Source organism: Pteropus medius, unplaced genomic scaffold (assembly GCF_902729225.1).
Source record: "Pteropus medius unplaced genomic scaffold, Ma_sr-lr_union100, whole genome shotgun sequence".
Lineage (NCBI taxonomy): Eukaryota > Metazoa > Chordata > Mammalia > Chiroptera > Pteropodidae > Pteropus > Pteropus medius.
In genome coordinates, this window is record NW_024354500.1 from 17,210,200 (window position 1) to 17,228,980 (window position 18,781).

Consider the following 18,781-nt stretch of genomic DNA (forward strand, 5'->3'; position numbering starts at 1 on the left):
CAGTGATTAAATATCTATTAAGCCACCATCAATCTCTATTCCTTATAACTGAAAGAAGTTATTAGCCAAGTTCACTTCATATTCTAGACAGCAACTACCAGATTATTCTCAAGTAATGAAAAATGGCATTTGAGAGTAAAACTATGATTACAAAGTTCTAATATTTTAAAACAAGGGCACACTCACAAATGTTCATAGAAACATTTGTAGTAGCCATAAAGTGGGAATGCCAGAAATGCTCATCAAACTAATGAATGGAAAAATAAAATATAACCATACAATGGAATATATTGTTCAGCAATAAGAAATTAAGTACTGACACATGCTGTAACATAGGTGAACCTTGGAAACATTATGTTAAGTGAAAGAAGCTATTTACAAAGGAACATATGCTATGATTCCATGTATATGAAATGTTCAGACTATACAAATCCATAGAGATGGAGAAGAAATGAGTAATTGCCTAAAGCTGAGAGTGAGGTCAGAAGGAAATGGGGAGTCACTGCTAATGGATACTGGGGTTCTTTTGCAGGATAAAAATATTCTAATATTGACTGTGGTGATGGTTGCATAACCGTCTGAATATATTAAAACCACTTTAAATGGGTGAATTGTATGGTATGTGCATTAAATCTCAATAAAGCTATTATCTCATGTGCTGTTTATATTAAACAGTTCAGTTAATAAACCATGAAGACCCAGCCATATATTACTTTTTATAAAAACAGAAAAGAAATAGAAAGAACCAATACAATGGTGAGGTTATAACAATGACTTTAAAGTGATATTACATTAGTTCTAATTTTTCCTTGCCTTAGTTTTTTTCCTTAAGATCTATAACAAAACAAAGCAAGAGTTCCTTTATATCACAAAGGAAAATTACAATATATTAAATTTAATTATGTTCCAAACTCCTTCAAAGGAGCTATGCACATTCAAGCTCATTACCACCTTCATTAAAATGAGGATAGTCTGAAAGCCTCCTTATATAGAAATAGCAAATGTCCCAGAGGGCACACCATGAGATCTATCACTTTTATCATTATATTTGATAATTCTAAAGCTTGAGTTCTGATGAAAAGGACCTAACTACTTACTGCTTTAGGGAAACTCAGGGTACCCCCACAAAAGAAATTATAAGACAATGAATCAGCTCATAACACAATTTAAATCAATCACTAAATTCTACAATATACTCAAAACAGAGCATGTAGTAAACAAACTAGATTTGAGCTTAGGGGCCATATCATAATGAGTGAACCATGTACTTTTATTCGCTCAAAATACAAAGTCTACTTTGTAAAACTAAATTGAATAAACAAAGGAATAATTCAACTTTAAAAAAAGTTATTTGTGATTTAAGAAAACGGACTCTCAATTTCACATGTAAATAAATCCATGCCTTTTAAAATAACTAGTTTTGTCTTTGTGATCTGACTTATATCCATAAGTATTTGTGACTATGTATAGTTCTGTTTTTATGTATATTTTAGAACTATTCATTAGAACAGCCACATCTCTTATTTTAGAATTAAAGTGAAAATTCAAGTTTATTACAAAAATCTTATAGGAATCTCTCCCATTGGGTACATTTTTTCTTTTAGTAAATAAATCATTTAAATATTGAATGTCATGGTGTAGCTGTTCACTTGGTATTTCATAAAGTGGACAATCTAACAATCAAATCATGAATGCTTTAATTATAGGATGAAGTTGAAAGATGATTTTGAAAGTAATTTTTATTAAAGTAATTCTATTCTTCTCTGCATTTTCTTAACATTCCCTAGATGCAATGCCCTTCTACTTCTTATAATATTGGCAAACTTTGTTTAAAAATTTGTTTCTAACTTGCAGAGTTAGAAATGGAAAAGAATGAGCAGCTCTGGTAGCAGCCATTAACTTATTTTAATAGTGAAGTTAAAAAAAAGTTTCCTTTTTAAAATTTATTTCTAAGAATAAAACAAACATCAAACAAACATAAACATGGGGGTTTCTTTAAATTATAAATTTTGTTAGGTTTTCATTTTTATTTGGATACTGATTTGCATCAAAAAAGGCAGAACTTGTAGATAATTAAGTTTATATGAAATCTGAGATTTGTTTTAAAGTGTAACTCTAAAATATCAAGGAGCCTCCTGAAAATACAAAGAATTTCAAGAGTATAAACAAATAACTATAGACTATCTACTGTAATGTAAAAATTATAGATTATTTAAGTACGAAATGGAAGAAACTAAAATATAAACAAAATATAGGAATTCAACTAATTTTTTAGAACCACCTATATGCTTTCAACGAAAAACTTTTTAAATAGAGATACTTAAATAGGTTAAAAGTAAAGAGGTGAAGAAATATATACCATGCAAACAAATTAAAAGAAAGCTGGAATAACTATACTCATTTTGAACAAAGTAGGTTTGAGAACAAGGAAGATTATCAAGGATAAAGAAGGACATTACATAATGATAAAGGGGTCAATTCTCCAGGAAGGCATAAACATGTATGTGTTCTAACAACAGAACTTCAAATTACATAAAGCAAAAACTGATAGACCTAAAAGGAGAAATAGACAAATCCATAATTATAGTTGGAGATCAACCACCTTCTCAAAAGTGAAACAATAAGTATGTGGAAAATTAATTAAGGACATAGGATGATCTGAATACACCAACAAACAACTTGACTTAATTGACATTCACAGAACAACACTTCATCCAACAACAGTTGTGTATATTCACTTAAGACTTTTCAATGGCTTGATTTGTTAAATTAGTATACATTAGGATTAAGAGATAATATCTTTTTGTTAAAAATTATAGAAAAAAATACATAGCAACCTTTGCAATCTTAACCATTTTTAAGTGTACAGTTTGGTAGTGTTAAGTATATTCACACTGTTGTGAAACCATCTCCAGAACTTCACATCTTGTAAAACTAAAACTTTAATCCATTACATAACAATTCCCTTTCCCCTGCCCTCAGCCCCTGGTAACCATCATTTACTTTATTTTTCTGTGAATTTGTCTACTTTAGTTATCTAAGTAGAACCACACACAGTATTTGCCTTTTTGTGACGGGTTTATTTCACTTTGCATGTCTTCCAAATTCATCCATGTTGTAGCATGTAACAGGCTTCTGTCCTTCTTAAGGAAGATTAATATTTGTACTGTACGTGTGTACCACATTTTATTTATCTGCTCATCTACCAATGGTCAATTTGGGTTGCTTCCACCTCGTGATTATTTTAAATAGTACTACTATGAACATAGGTGTGCAGGTATCTAAGAACCTACTTTCAATTCTTTTGGATATATACCCAGAAATGAGATTGCTAGATCATATGGCAGTTCTATTTTTAATTTTTTGAGGAACCACCATGATGTTTTCTACATTGGCTATGCCATTTTACATTCCCACCAGCAGTACACAGGGTGTCATTTGTTCACATTCTTGCCAACACGTTATTTTTCTGTTTTGGGTTGCTTGTAAATAGCAGCCATCCTAATGGGTATAAGGTGATACTCATTTTGGTTTTGATTTGTATTTCTCTGTTGATTAATAATATCGAAGATCTTTTCACATGTTTACTGGCCATTTGTATGAGATGACATCTTTTGATTTAGTTATCAAAAACTTTGAACTTGTCCTTGAATTTGTTAGGTCTCAAAGGGGTCTACGTCTGCAAAATTAGGCATTTACAACCTAGGGCAGTTTCTCTTGCCAGCAAATCTATGACATATTTATAATTTACTGAAACATATTCCATTACTATTAACTCTTCAAAAATATATATATATTGCCTCTGAAAACAGGGTATAATTAACATATATAGGAATATATCCCTGATGGAAAAGAGATCATATTGGTTGATGATGTTGAATTCTTCATCCTTGTTGATTTAGTTGTTCTATCAATTACTGAGAGAGGGGAATTGATGTCTCCAGCTATGTTTTTGCATTTTTCTGTTTCTACTTTTAGATCAGCTTTTGTGTTACATATTTTGTACCTTTGTTGTATGGCATACCCATTTAGGACTGCTAAGTCTTCTTGGTGGATCATCCCTTTATCACTATATAATGTCCCTTTTCAAACCTGGCAATTGTCTTTGCTCTCAAAAGTTTACTTTATCTGATATTAATACTTTATCTGATATTAATGCTTCCTTTTAATATTTGCATGCTACATCTTGTTCCATCCTTTTCCTTTCAACTTAACATATATCATTATCTTTGAAGAGAGTCTTTCGTAGATAGGACATAGTTGGGTTATACTGTATAATCTGCTCTGTCAACAAGTTTCATGTGTTCATAACTGTTCATCAAAAAAGTTTATAATAGATGCTTTAAAATCTATCAGATAATTCTAATATCACTGTCACCTCGATGTTGACTGTCTACTGTCTTTTCTCATTCGGTTTGAAATCTCTGTGGTTCTTGGTGAAGCGAGCAATTTTAAATTGAAATTCGAATATTCTGAGTATTTTAAGATTCTGTTTTAGTGGGCTTTCCTTGACACCACACTCCAGTGGGTGAAGTGAACGCCATCTCATTACTGCTAGGTAGGGGTAGAGGTTTATGTTCTCTATTAGGCTACCATCAATAAGGAGGAGGGGCTCCATATTACTGATGGATAGGGGTGGAAGGCTCCCCATTAAGCCTCCACTGATAGTACCTCCACCAGATTGGGAGAGGGAAGGGTACCTCATTATACCCCAGGGACCAGGGTCAAGTCTGGCTCTATATTAGATTAGGGTCACTATAACCTCAAAGTTATTCTGAGTCCTTATTTGCTTTGACCTTTGCTGTACTGATACCACCTCCTTCACCTCCTTTCAATTTTATGACATCACTTTCTCTGGATTTTTCTTCATATCTCTCAAATACCTTCCAAATTTATTCATGGGAGTCTGTCTATCAAAATCTACTCTACTGGTTCTGTCCTTATAGCTCTTTTTCTCATTCTGTATCCCTACCTAAACAATTTCATGAATTTTCATAACTACACTACTACTTGCAAAGTAAAGCCTTTTAAGTCTGTATGTCTCCAGGCCAGAACTCAACTAACCTCCAGAACCATATATTCAACTGTCCACTTTGTTGTATCAGATGTCTAAAAGAGATGTCTTCCTCCTCGGCCTAAACCTATTCTGCTTTTGCATTCATTGTTTTGGCTAGTGGCAAAATCATTTAGCAGGTCTCACTAGTCAGAAAACTAGGAGTTATTTGGCACCTATTTCTCTCCTTAATATCCATTCAATCGTGCCTGGAGTCCTGCTAAACAATTCTACCTCTTAAAACATTTCATTATTTCCTCTTCACTCCAACTAAAATGCCTTAATTAGGCTTCTTTTATCATCTTAATTAAATTTCCTTAAAGCATCTCTCATCTAGACATCTGCAATAAACATGCTTGTCAAAATGATCTTAAGGAAACTCAATTATGATATCATTTCTCTGATCAAAACCTATCAATTTTTATAAGTGTTTTCTTTCCCCAAACAGTGGGTTGCAACCATTCGTAGGTTATAAAATCACTCAGCAGCTTTCAATAATCAGATTTTTTAATTGTTTTGTTTTATGAAATACATCTGAATAAACCAGATAATATTGGAGAGCACTAGGCACATTGATACTTAGGTTGTTTTGTTTCATATACGCGCCCATTTTATATCATCAGTAAACACATATAAATTTATACATGTATAAACACAGTATACATACATGTATATGCATGTGTATACTGAATCATGGTGTAAGTTCTTACAGGAAAGCTTCTTGGTCCCTCATACTTCCAACCCTCAAAGAGAATGAAGCCTTCTTTTACTGCTGTATCTGTCAATGCTTTAATCCCATATTTGTGTTTCCTACCACACCATAAACTTCTACCATGGTACTTGGCACATAGCTGGTACTTGCTGAACATTCACTGAAGAAAATGAGTGAAATCATACTTTTGTGCTTACTCAACAAATTATTACCTAACCTAGGCCCATAATTTTTTAAAGGCTTAACAACATTAACACTTAACACTATTAACAACATAAGCTATCATTGAAGAACACTTTGAATGCCAGGTATTTTTCCTAGTGCTTAACATGTATTATCTTATTTAATCCTTACCACCCTTTTAGATTTTATTATTCTCCCCATTTTTAAAATGAGGAAACACAGGTAGAGACATTAAATAACTCCCCAAATATCACAAAATAAGTGGCAGTGACTAAATTCAAAACTCAAAAAGTTTTGACTCTAGAAAACAAAGATATACATTATAGAATGTTAAAGACTTGCTAAAAGGTTAGTAGAAAATTAACTTACTTCAAATAAAAATCTATAATAACATCATTTAAAAATTCTCCTTCACTTAGACAGTGCAGGTCCTCATTAGTAACGGAGATGCCTCCCTTAGCTGGAGGTGGTGGATATACTATCAATCTGTAACAAAATTTTTTAAAAAAGCAAATGATCAAATATATGTGTATGTATATAATTAAAATGAATTAAAATAGAGAAGAAATTTAAAGGTGTTGCAAATGTAAAGGAATTCTCTCACTTTTCTACAGGGCCCATGAAGATAGTGTGACTCTCTCCAGTTTCTTCCTCATCATCAAAAAACTGGAATTCTTGTTTGTTTTTAAGTTGTATTTTAGATTCAAGGGGCACCTGGAAAAGAAAATTAAATGATCGATTCACAAAGTAAATTGGAAATTTTTTAAATAAAAAGAGCAAGCACAAGGCAAGAATGCTTTTAAAAAGTATTAAAATATGAATCTAAAAAGTATGCATTTTTAAAAATTAAAAATAAGAAACAAGAAAAACCAGGGTCCACCATCCCTTTTTTAAAATCTGTTAATTTATAGTGCAGTGATGTTCTTCTAATTTTTGTAACAATCTTGTTTTCTGGTATTTTGTCTCTCTAAGATCTCCACTATCGGTATTAAATTAGATTGTTAGTAAAATCCAAAGAATGGATATAATATTTTTCTTCCTTCTAGCAGTGGAGGCCTACCTAAGTTCTGTGGCTAGGCAGTCCATAGGATATAGGAGCAGAGGCTCAGGGAACACAGTTCAATGAGCTTCAGTACTCCAGTTAAAAAGTCCTTAAAAGAAGAGCCTTCCCTTGAAATCTGAGCCCATCGCAGCTGGCTTGTGATTCCCTTCCTTCTTCTATTCTTTTCCTCATCCCACTAGCTGTGTGGATAGCTCTTGTCCGGTGAGGCCTTGCTCAACTTTACTAAGATTGTGCCTTGAATAACACTATCTCCAAGTGTGTAGCTGAGTTGAAAGATTTTAACTGTTCCCAATAAAGTCAGCACAATTCAGTTGCTGTAGTAGGGGACAAATTTAGAGCATTTAAGTTATATTTGTATTACTGACTTTGTACTATGTGTTACAATAGTACTGTGGTCTTTGGTTCAGGCGGATTCAGAGTTACCTACTGCATTAGTTATTCTAGAATTGGATAAACATATCGAGAGTCAGGTCAAATGCTAAGTGTCCTTCACTTCCCAAGTTTTCAACCATGTATGTACATGTTACATATAAATGTACACCAGGGACCAAAATTCTTTTAATTTGCATTGAAGCCAATGGCATCACTGGGAACCACTAGCAAATTTAAGAAACAGAGTAATAACAGATTTGAATGTAGCAGTGTATATATATATATATATATATATATATATATATGTTGAGAGTTAGGCAAAAAAGAAAAGATGAGAGAAAAAGAACAGGAAATGAAAAAGTAAAGACAAGAAGAAAGTACGCAAAGGAACTAAAAATGCTTCTGAGACCTGTACCAAGTACAATTTGTGTCACAAATCATCTATCCAAAATGAGCAATATTATAATGAAATATATTTCTTTAAAGCTACACATTAAGATTACATTTTAAAAATTAAAAAATATAATTACATTTTTAGTTTTGTTTTCTTTTTGCATACAACTTCCTTTAATGCTCTCTTCATAGGTTCTTGTACAGGCAACAAGTCTGCTATTGGCTTCTTCAAAGGGAATTTTTGCAAAAAAATTAGGCACATTATTCTTTATACCAATGTCAGTAATGATACTTTCAAACACCATATTTGCTTGAGGATCGAGGCCATTTTGAAAAATTAAAATTATATATTGTTCTTCCGAATCTGAAAAGAAATCAATAAAAATACAAGTCTAATAGAAAATGAGTAAATAAGGAGATATTAGAAAAAGAATAACAACTAGTTATTCCAAGAATATCACTAGAATTCCTAGTGGTATCAATGTTCAAAACAATTTCATATTTTTTGTATACGCACTGTATGTTTGGCATATGAAATATGAAATAAAGACAAGTGACAGTGTTAACTCACAATGTCACCTGAGTTATTAAGAGAAAATAACCAGGATACATTATTCTAGAAGCAGCTCAAGAACAAATCTATTCATGGGTGTAACTAATTTACTTCACCTAGTAGGATCCACATATATTTATAGTTTTAAATATATATCAATTTTTTTGTCAAATGAATAAGTAACTGTCAAGTGAATTGGTCTATCTGGAAAGAATTTAATTGCAAAGTTGTTATTCATTAATGTGTCGACTCTTGCAGCTTTACTAGTATTTATCATTTATTCACTATTAAGGTGAAGCAGAAATTACTGCTGAAAATTATTTTATAACTAGCCGTGCTATGCCATAAATGCTAGAGGTGAAGAGAAACTAAAGAAACATATCATTGATTACAGAGATGAAGATACATCCTATGAACTTGCAAACTTCCTATTCAGGCTAAATTCAAAGGATTCCAGACATATATGGTTAATTTACACTTAGCACCTATCAGTGTATCAAAAAATTCATTTTATTTAGATAATACAGTGGTAAAATTAAGAGTGCAGACCTTTTGAGTTTTAATCATTCTGAAAACTTTCTAAATGGGCAAACCTGGGTTTTATCTTCAGACCTCCCACTTTCTGTGGGCTTTTACTCATATGTAAAATGGGAGAAGTAATATCTATCTTATATAAGGTCCCTGGTAAGGATTGTAGATAATGTATATCTAAGTAATCTGTCAAAGTGCACTCACATTCTGCTATTCAATGAATTGTGTGTATTATTATAATCTGTTCTACATAACTTACTTGTGAACTTATTTGCTCCTTTACAATCACTCCAAACGTTATCCTCCATATTCATTTGCAGTTGCCTGCTCAGCTTTTGATAAACTGCTGGTATCGTCTGAAGAAACACTACAGGTAATTTTCGGACATTACACCATTCACATTTAGTTAGATCAGAGGTATTTAAAGTAATCCCTACAGGATCATTTTCTGGTTCTAGAGGAAAACAAATGGAAACAGAAAAGGAATCAATTCTTAAAAGGGCAAAATCATAAATAGAGGAAATAGTGAGAATATAGAAGTTTAAAGTTAAACACATTATGTTCTATAAATCGTAACTCTAGTGAGAAATGAAGAAAAATCTTTATTACTATCTTAAAGAAGCTTCTACATTTTTTTTCAAATGAAAAGAGGGTTCTCTAATGAAGTATACTTCCAAAATTAAAGATAGGTTTTGTGATGTTACAGAATGAATTTATACTAGTAAGATAAATGCCCTTTGTTAAGAACATACGTGTAATAACTAATCATCTTAATGAATTCTATAACTATCATTTAATCTTTTATTGCTATAGTGTTTTAGTGTAAACAAAGCTTTAGTGAGTAAAAGGACATATAATAGCTTACCTTCTAGCTGTATCTTGATAAAATCTAAACAAAACTAAAAAATAAGACAAATTAATGCCAATCTAGACTTATGAAGATTTTAATACAAACACCCTAAATGACATATTATTTGGGACTTAGACTACAGAGGGCAGAAAGACTGAACAATCGACTATGTACTTAAATATAAAATGAGATATACCCCCTCTCTTCCAAATTATCTCTCAGAAAGATAGGCTAGGCTTCATCTTTTTTATTCAAGTACTGAGAACACTCTTACACTATTGATTTCTCATAACTTCAAAGAGAAGTTGACAGAATATTACAATAAATACTTGCATACTCTCACCTAGATTCACTAATTATTAATATCTTGTCACACCTACTCCATCATTCTTTCTGTGTATACAGTCATTTCTCTTTTGCTAAATCAGTGAAAAGCAGGAAGATTACCACATCTAAGAAAATCAAAATTAACTTCATTCAACATACAGTTCATACTCAAATTTCCCCAATTGCTCAAAATTGTCCTTTACTGCTGTCTTGACTTTTCCCCAACCCATGATTCTGTCAGCATTGCATTAGTCTCTTGTCTACTCCCATCTAGACCAGAAACCTCCCTCTGTTCTTCATTCATGGCCTTTGAAAAATCTAAGCTAGGTTCTGTAAAATGTACATTTTGGACTTATGTTTCCTCATTTTTAAATTCAGGACACACATTTCCAGCAAATACAGCACTTAGGTGATGTTTAACTCCCACTACATCACATTTGAAGGCACATGATGTCAAGCTGTCTCTATTGATACAAGCTTAATCACTAGGTGAAGGCAGTGTGTCAAGTCTTTCCACTGTAAAGATATATTTTTCCCTTTGTAATTAAGTCGTAATCTGTGGAGAGAGACTTGAAAGCTTGTTTCCTAGTAACCTTTGGCTCAATGATTTTTAATATCTATGGAAGATCTTGCCTAAATTAGTTATTATTGGTGGTTTATAAAAAGATGATTTTCTCAACTATTTAATATGGTGAAGACATATTAAACCTGATACAATCTAAATTAATAATCATTTTGCATATTTACATAAACCAATCAAAAAAGGAGGCAAGAACTTCAAAATGCACTAAAAAATAAATGGGGTAAATATATAGAAGGATGACTAGATACATGAAAAGCAAATTTAGTAAAATGCTAATGACAAAAATCTAGTTGGGAGTTTTACTGGTGTTCACTATGAAATTCTTCAACTCTCTGTTTGAAAATTCACAATGTAAAAAAAAAGCCAAAGAAATAATAAATAAATTTAGTAATTACAACTGCAAAGTCTAGAATATCAATAACCATACCTTCTAAAGATTGTGTTTAAAAGTAATACATTAATTGGTTTCACTGGAAACTAACACATTAATTGGAAACATCAAGAAAGGATACTTGCAGCTTGGGAAACATTCCAACAAACAAAGCTAAAGTTATATCCTTTAAAACAGTATGTTAGATAATTCAAAAAGTAGTAACAAGGATGACAAAAATACTAATGTGAAAGTATTTGAATAAAATTGTTGCATGAGATACAGAAATAGAAACATGTCTAAATATCTGTCATTTAAAAATGTGTAACTAAATCCCACACAAATATTAATTAATACACGGTATTCCTGATAATGTAAGTCATTTCCCCATTTAAAAGTATTTACTTTTAGATAAAACTGGCACTTCTAGACAATGCCAATTCTAACAGTGAGTGAATTTAAAATAACTAAATTACCTAATAATGCCTGACATTTGATAAAATATTCAAAACAGTAAAATATTTAAAATCTGTTTCTCAGATTAATAACGACATGGCAGATAAATACTTTCACTACAAAACATAAGGATGTTTAAAAAGGAAATGTCAAATCATCTTTTTGATATGCTATCAGAAGAATTTACAGATCTATTATACTTCAAAGAATGTTCTTTAGGAAAATCCCATGGTACAAGGAAGGTTAATAACACAGGCTGCAAACTTTCACATTATAAGTACAACTTTTTGGCTGAAACATTTCATTTAGCATTTTAATTTTAAAAAATGTGTATTAACACATTTTACATTACATATACTGCCTTTTCTTAAAGTAAATTCACAAAGTTAGTGTTGCTTCACCAGATCATATATATGCTTGTATCTTTCATGTAAAAAAAAAAAAAGCATTCAAATTTTAATGTAGTCCTTGCCCGATAGCCTCGAGACTAAATATGTACTTACAACTAAATGTCTAACTTATCAGCAAAGCCTTAATTATCACACCAAAGAGTTCTGAATAATGGTGTTAATGGGGGGAAAAGCCATAAAACCTATAGGGTACTCCTGGAAATTTCCAAGATAAAGTGACACAGAATGGCATTTTTTTTAACTGACAGTAATCAGGAAAGATAATCTGTACCATGAAGGCTTATAACAAAACAGAAGTTTCATAAATCCCTGACAACCTCAATATACATTACTATGTTATTGGGTAATAATGGACAGTCTATATATAATTTGCTTTAAATCTGGAGTACTTATTTTTCTAGTTTTTAAATCATAAGAAGCTAGTTTTTCAATGGTAAAGAATAAAAATGCTGATTTCCCATATAGCTTTGCTCTCTTAAGAAATCAGTCCACATTTTATTTTCTCCTATGAACTAACCTATAAAGTTTTTCCTTTTGACTGTATTTATCCTAGATCCATGAATCCCAGAAAATAGCTATTTACCATAATTTAAATAATAAAGCTACCTTTTAACTTTCCTAATGTGATACAATATGTTTTCCTAAAGATACTGCTTTATGTGTAAAGAACAATACTAGAAGATAGAATTTGAAAGAAACAAGTGGAGGCAGATAGTCAAGGACACCAAGTTAGGGAATTAAAAAATAAAGAATTACAAAGTAAGTTCAGAGATGTAGGAAGATTAATTTACCAATAATGTATAGAATACATTAGAAAGAAGAAAAATAATGGCTAAAGAAGGCTGGTTAAGGAGATTACATTAAAATTTCAAATAGTAAATGAATATTTGAATTGGATTGGTGGTAGGAGAATAAGGTATGACAGGTAAAATGAAATGACTGTAGAAAACCCTTTGGGTTTTGTGGAAGCTAAACCAATCCTGTGCCTATTGGATGGCACTGTAGTCCAGTAATTTATTTCTAGGAGTCTTGGAGCTGCAAGACATTGTCCTGCAGAATCCGAAGCTTTTGGATCCTTTTTTATCTCATTATATTGTTTAAAATACTCTTCATGCATTGAACTGGCATGAGAATAAAACAGTAATATATTGGATGGTTTTCTTACTCAGTGAAAATACTATCTTTCTAAGCTAATGAATATGTTATCACCTTGAACATTATATTATTAAACTTTTACCCAGATTTTTATAGTGAGGAGCCATTTATAATTGTTCATATACTCTTAAAACAATGTGAAATCATAAAAGTTTTAATATTCTATTAAATTAAGTATTTTAATTTACAAATTTTAAAGTATTACATATTAGCCTTAGCCACAGAATTTGAATCTTATAATTGGTACAGTGAGCATTTAAAGATGTACTTACAATTACAGGTTCTATTAACAGCCGAAAGAGTGTTCCTACTCGTATACTTCGGCAGTTTAAAATGACACTGTCAAAGGAACTTTGGCAGCCTAAAGACACAGGATCAGCTAAAGTTTCTTGAGAAATCATTTTGCGACGTTTTAGAGGTGTGTTGATAATAGAATTACCAAACTGGGGAAAAAAAAAAAAAAAGAAAATTTTCACTTAAGTTACTAAAACAAGGCTGCTAAGATATGCAAATAAGATCTAATATGAGAAATGTAATTATAAAAACATAAGATTAATTTTATTTCAAGAGTGTTAAAGAAACAATTTTATTTTATATAATAGTAAACCCTTTCAATTTTATATAGCTATACTTTATATCTAGTTATTACCCTGAAATTCAAGTAATAGCATAGCAGTGATAAGTGGTACTCTGGGAGTCAGACTGCTTGGATTCAAATCACAGCTATACCAACTTTTAATGATCTGATTTTGTAAACTTAATAACTCCTTAAATTTTAGTTTCCTAAATTGTAAAATATAAATATCTACTCAACCGAGCTAATGCATATAAGCAGCTTAGTACAGTGCTTCATGCAAAGTAAAATACTGGATAAAAAGTTAGGTAGTAATAGTGGTAGTGGTTGTAGTACTTGGATTAAACCATTAACTCTTTAGAGAACAGGTAATTTAGGGGAATGGTTATCTGTATTACAAAAGGATGCTTCTTTATAGATTTAAAAATTTTAAACTACTTGACTTGTTAAAATTTGTCACTTCGAAATGCAAATTAACCATAATATAAAATATTTTATAAGTATTTAAAAGTAATTAAAGTTATTATGTTAAAAACTTTATTATCATCACAAGAATAAAATATCGTCTTGATTAAAAATCAAGAGGAAACAATGTCTAATGCATAGAGAGAGGTGCTATTCTCATTACACCTGTAAAGACATCTCTGTGATCTATGTCACAGGAAAAAATGTGTATTAAAACAAATGTTATATGCACATATATTTATTCCTGTAAACTGCTCTTTCAGGCTTATTAACAGATTTATCATGAATATTTTCCCAATTTATAAATAGAAACGTATCAGTGAGGTTTGAAAACATTTTTTAGCTTTTAGAATTCTTTCATCAAATGAGACATTATTTAAGCTCAATGATAAGATAGATAATTTAAGAGCTGCTCCAGCTGAATCTGTAGTAGAGGGACTGAGTCTAGAACGGGGTGGTCCACATCCTCCCAAAGAGCCTCTAAAAGATCTCTGAGAAACGCTAATTTTGCAGTGTGCCCGTCTGAAAACTGCTTACCCACAAATTCCATCATATAGAAAACCATTATTTATTTAACTGAATTGTACTATGCTGGACATCTGAGTTCTTTCTGACCCTTTCCCATGACACACTTTTCCAAGAAGCATTTTGGCAGCTAAATCCTGGTATATATACTTACTGCCAAATTGCCCTCCAGCATAGTTATTAAATGGAATGCCCAATATTCCATTTCTCCAAACAACAACACAAATGAGATGCTATTATAAAGATTTTCAGCAATATGACCATTAACAAAATGTGTTTCATTTTAATTTCATTTTCGGTACTTTACTACTTTCGGTACTTAACTAATTTCATTTTCGGTACTTTACTACTTTTTTTGAACTCTATTCATTTCCATTATTCATTTTCCTATGGTTTACTTTTATTTCTTGATTTTTAGGAAATTAAAAATATATAAAGGACTAACTCACACTCTCACATACTATATTATTTTTTCTCCACTTGCATTACTTATCAAATTATGATGTTTTGGTAAAATGTTCTCTAACTTTTTAATTAATCAAATATATTCATCTCTTCATTTACTATTTTTGCTTGTGCTGAAATGTTTAGAAAAGTATCCTTCAAGACTGTATTAAAAATATTAATCCATATTTTTCTATTATTCTTATAGTTGCCTATTTTTCCATTTTTTCTCATTCCCATCTTAACAAAGTATTTATGTTTCCATATTTTAATCTATACTCTTATAATCCCTGACATACACATGAGTACAAATAGTTTTTACAGGTTTTATGTTTTAAAAATGTTCTTTTTACAAAAATAAGAAAATATGCACATTTTTCTGCATCTTGGTACTCCCCCTCAACCATACTGTGTACAAATCCTTGTCATTGATATAGCTCTAATTTTTATTGTCAGTAGCTACATAATAGTCCATGGTGTGGCTATGCCACAATTTCTTCATTCATTTACATATAATGGGCAATCATTTTGTTTGCAGTTGTTTGCCAACAACAGGTTTATATATACAGACTTACACACTGGAGGGAGAGAAAACGAATTATTTGGTCATTCAGTACACATTTAAAAATTTTTAATAGATATTTTTGCACTACTTTCCCAAAGGTCATAACAACTTCCTTTTCCATCAGCAAACTACACAAGTACTCTTTCTCTCAAATTCTTGCCAGTAGTACATAGTAATTGATTTAGCATTAATTTTGAAAGTCTGTGAAGTATACGGATAGATTTCATTTTCCTTAATTTGCACTTTCTAATTTGCACTTTTCAGGTGGCAATTTATTATCTAAAATTTCTTCTCTTTTTGTCTGTTCATTTCCCTTTTCTTTTTTCATCAAACTTCTAATGGAGTTTTTAGTCTACTACAGATATTAACAAGTGTATGTCATCTCCGTTACAAATATTTCTTTCTAGATCTACTGTGTCTATCTATTGACATAATTTTTGTTCTTTATCATCTGAATGCTTTGAAATTTTTATAGTAAAATATAATATAGTAAAACATCAGTATAGCTAAATATACTCCAGTTAAAATGACTTCTCCATGTCCCCAAATTATTCAAGTAAACTTGTTTATACTTACATTTTGCTGTAAGGTTGACATCATTTCTTCTTGCTGAATATTTACACTTTAAGCCTTCAATTTAATTAAAATTTATTTTTGTAAATTTTAATTCTCTTCCAAATCATCTTCCAAGTAGTATCTTAAGCCCCACTTAATAAATAATTCATCTTTTTCTCCTACTGACACTTCCAAATTATCCTCCAAACAAATATTTACATTCCAAAGGAGAGACATAATCTGAATAAACATCAATAAATGTAAACAGTACCTGGTCTTTCATTCTTGCTTTTCTTGGCAACACAAGTGTATTTAACTCTGAATCTGCTGGAATACTTCTTATTTCATGCTCTACCCTACAAGTATTTTCATTTAGTGCTGCTTCTACTTTTCCAGTGGATGGTGCTGGGGAAGAACATGCTGAATCAGCAGGTTGAGGAGATACGCTCTCTCTTTTGTTAGTCCTGTCATTGTCATCATCATCATCACTAGACAAAATGACTATTAAAAAAAAATGTTAATTACTGCATGTATTTTATTTCTGGCAGTTAAAAATGTAAATATATTATCAAAATAGGAAATATATCAAATTTGCTTTGGATCACCTCCAGATCTGAGATTAATAAAAACAAATGAAGGTATAATTCACTCTATCTGATGAAAAGTTAAATTTAGAAAACAATTAAAAATAAAGAAAGCATAAGAACAGGCATCTTTTTATTGTCAATATACAAATATGAAATTAATTCTATAGTCTATCACCATCACCCACATAGAAACATATACAAGTTACAGCAAAAATTAAATGTTTATCAATAGGTCTCTTTCAAAGTTCCAAAATGCTAAGTATGAAGATAATCTGCATATAAATTGTTCTCAAAATAGCAAACATTTTAAATGTGTGTGAAACTCCATGTGACCACTGATTTTATCTCACAAAGAAAATCACAAAAATCATAATTGGTCCTTGGGAGAACTTAGACCAGTGCCTAATGCTCAATAAATTTTGTTGTGTAAATGAATGTGGCCAAGAAAAATTATAAAAGTAACCTACTCTTATACCTTTTCTCATTATTGAATCTACCAAATTCATCTCTCTATCAATATTCCCCAGAGCCACCCACACTACACTTGAGTCAAATCCTAACTCCTTCTTCTGGTTTATATACATCCATAATCTGGGCCTTGCCTACTTTTCCAACTTTATTATACTACTCCATTTTTCCTTCTCTATGTTCCAGGCACACTGGCCATTTATTCTGTTCCTCAAACACTACAAGCTTGTTCCTGTCTGGACTGCAGCTCCCCTAACGCAAATATTAGCTTACATAACACTTTCTGCTTAACTATCCAATCTACAGTAAACACATGGGCACTTGCTTATTCACATCAACTGATTAAATTTTGTTGTTTTTTGTTGTGCATGTTTATTTGCTCATTTGTCACTCCCCACTACATATAAACTATAAAAGAGCAAAGACAATGCCTCGTCCACTGTTATATTCCCAGAGACTAAAACAGTGCCTGGCACAGAAGCAGCATTCAAAAATCATCTGCTGAAAAATGCACAAACTTCTAGGAGCAATTTTCTTTTCAGTATCCCATGCATAAATGCTCAGTTAATATTTTTCAAGTAATATATGTTACATATCCCAGACAGGCATCATCCATCCCTAGCATCACTTTCTTTTTTCGCTGTCCGGCCTCGGGAGCAAATGTTATATGTTGGATCTTTTTCAGAACTGGTACTTTATTGATAGAATACCGAACAGATCAGATTAGACGGTCTAAGCAGATTTACACATATTTGAAAGTTAGAGTTTTGTCCACTTACTATCTGCCTCACATTTTCCTCTCTGTAAAACTAATGGTGACTATTTCAAAGGACTGCCACAAAAACATATGTAAAAGGTTTAGCACATCATCTGGTATGTGTAAGCTTGAAAAAAAGTCCACGAACTATTTACGCTGTTTATGAAAAACCATCCAGACACTTATATTAAAAGGTAAGTGTTCTAGCTATAATTATTTTTATGGTGCTTCAAGGACATTAAAACTTCTCTATCAACTATATCAAAAACTTATTTTAAAGCCCCACTGCAACAAGTAGATTGTACTACAGTTCTTATTTTATTAACTTAAAATAAGGATTCTGCTCAATATCACCATATTTGCAAAGCAAATGGAATATGCGAAGATGATATTACATAGTTAAAAAGCTGTTCATAGCTGCTTTAATTCTACATAAAATATATTCTAATATATATCTAAGATTCTCCATCAAGATCTGCTCTGGACTGAACTGTGTCCCCTCAAAATTCATATGTTGAACCCCTAATCTCCAATGTGACTATAACTGGAGATAGGGTCTGTAAAGAAGTAGTAAAGGTTAAATAAGGTCATACTGGTGAGGCCTTGATCTTATAGGACTGGTAACCTTATAAGAGGAGTTATCAGAGATCCTCCCTCTCCATCCACATGCAGAAGGCCATGTGAGAACACAGCAAAAAAGGTAGCCATCTACAAGCCAGAAAGAGGCCTCCTCAGACACCAACCCTGATGGCACCTTGATCTTGGACCTCCAAGCCTCTAGAACTCTTGAGAAAATAAATTTATGTTGTTTGAGCCACTCAGTCTGTGGT

At 31.6% G+C, this 18,781-nt stretch overlaps 1 protein-coding gene across 13 annotated transcripts in view; it reads right to left on the minus strand.

The window, feature by feature from the left end:
• Nucleotides 1-18,781, minus strand: part of SENP6 (SUMO specific peptidase 6) — a 96,214-nt gene that overhangs the window by 16,377 nt on the left and 61,056 nt on the right. For 12 of the 13 annotated variants that reach the window (XM_039853133.1, XM_039853131.1, XM_039853135.1 and 9 more), the window contains 7 exons: nucleotides 16,411-16,640; nucleotides 13,284-13,454; nucleotides 9,726-9,759; nucleotides 9,120-9,314; nucleotides 7,914-8,140; nucleotides 6,553-6,662; nucleotides 6,318-6,434 (listed from right to left, as the gene is read on the minus strand). In XM_039853133.1, the coding sequence (XP_039709067.1) occupies nucleotides 6,318-6,434; nucleotides 6,553-6,662; nucleotides 7,914-8,140; nucleotides 9,120-9,314; nucleotides 9,726-9,759; nucleotides 13,284-13,454; nucleotides 16,411-16,640 (1,084 nt within the window). The remainder of the gene's footprint in view (nucleotides 1-6,317; nucleotides 6,435-6,552; nucleotides 6,663-7,913; nucleotides 8,141-9,119; nucleotides 9,315-9,725; nucleotides 9,760-13,283; nucleotides 13,455-16,410; nucleotides 16,641-18,781) is intronic. The other variant, XM_039853136.1, reaches the window with a different exon arrangement.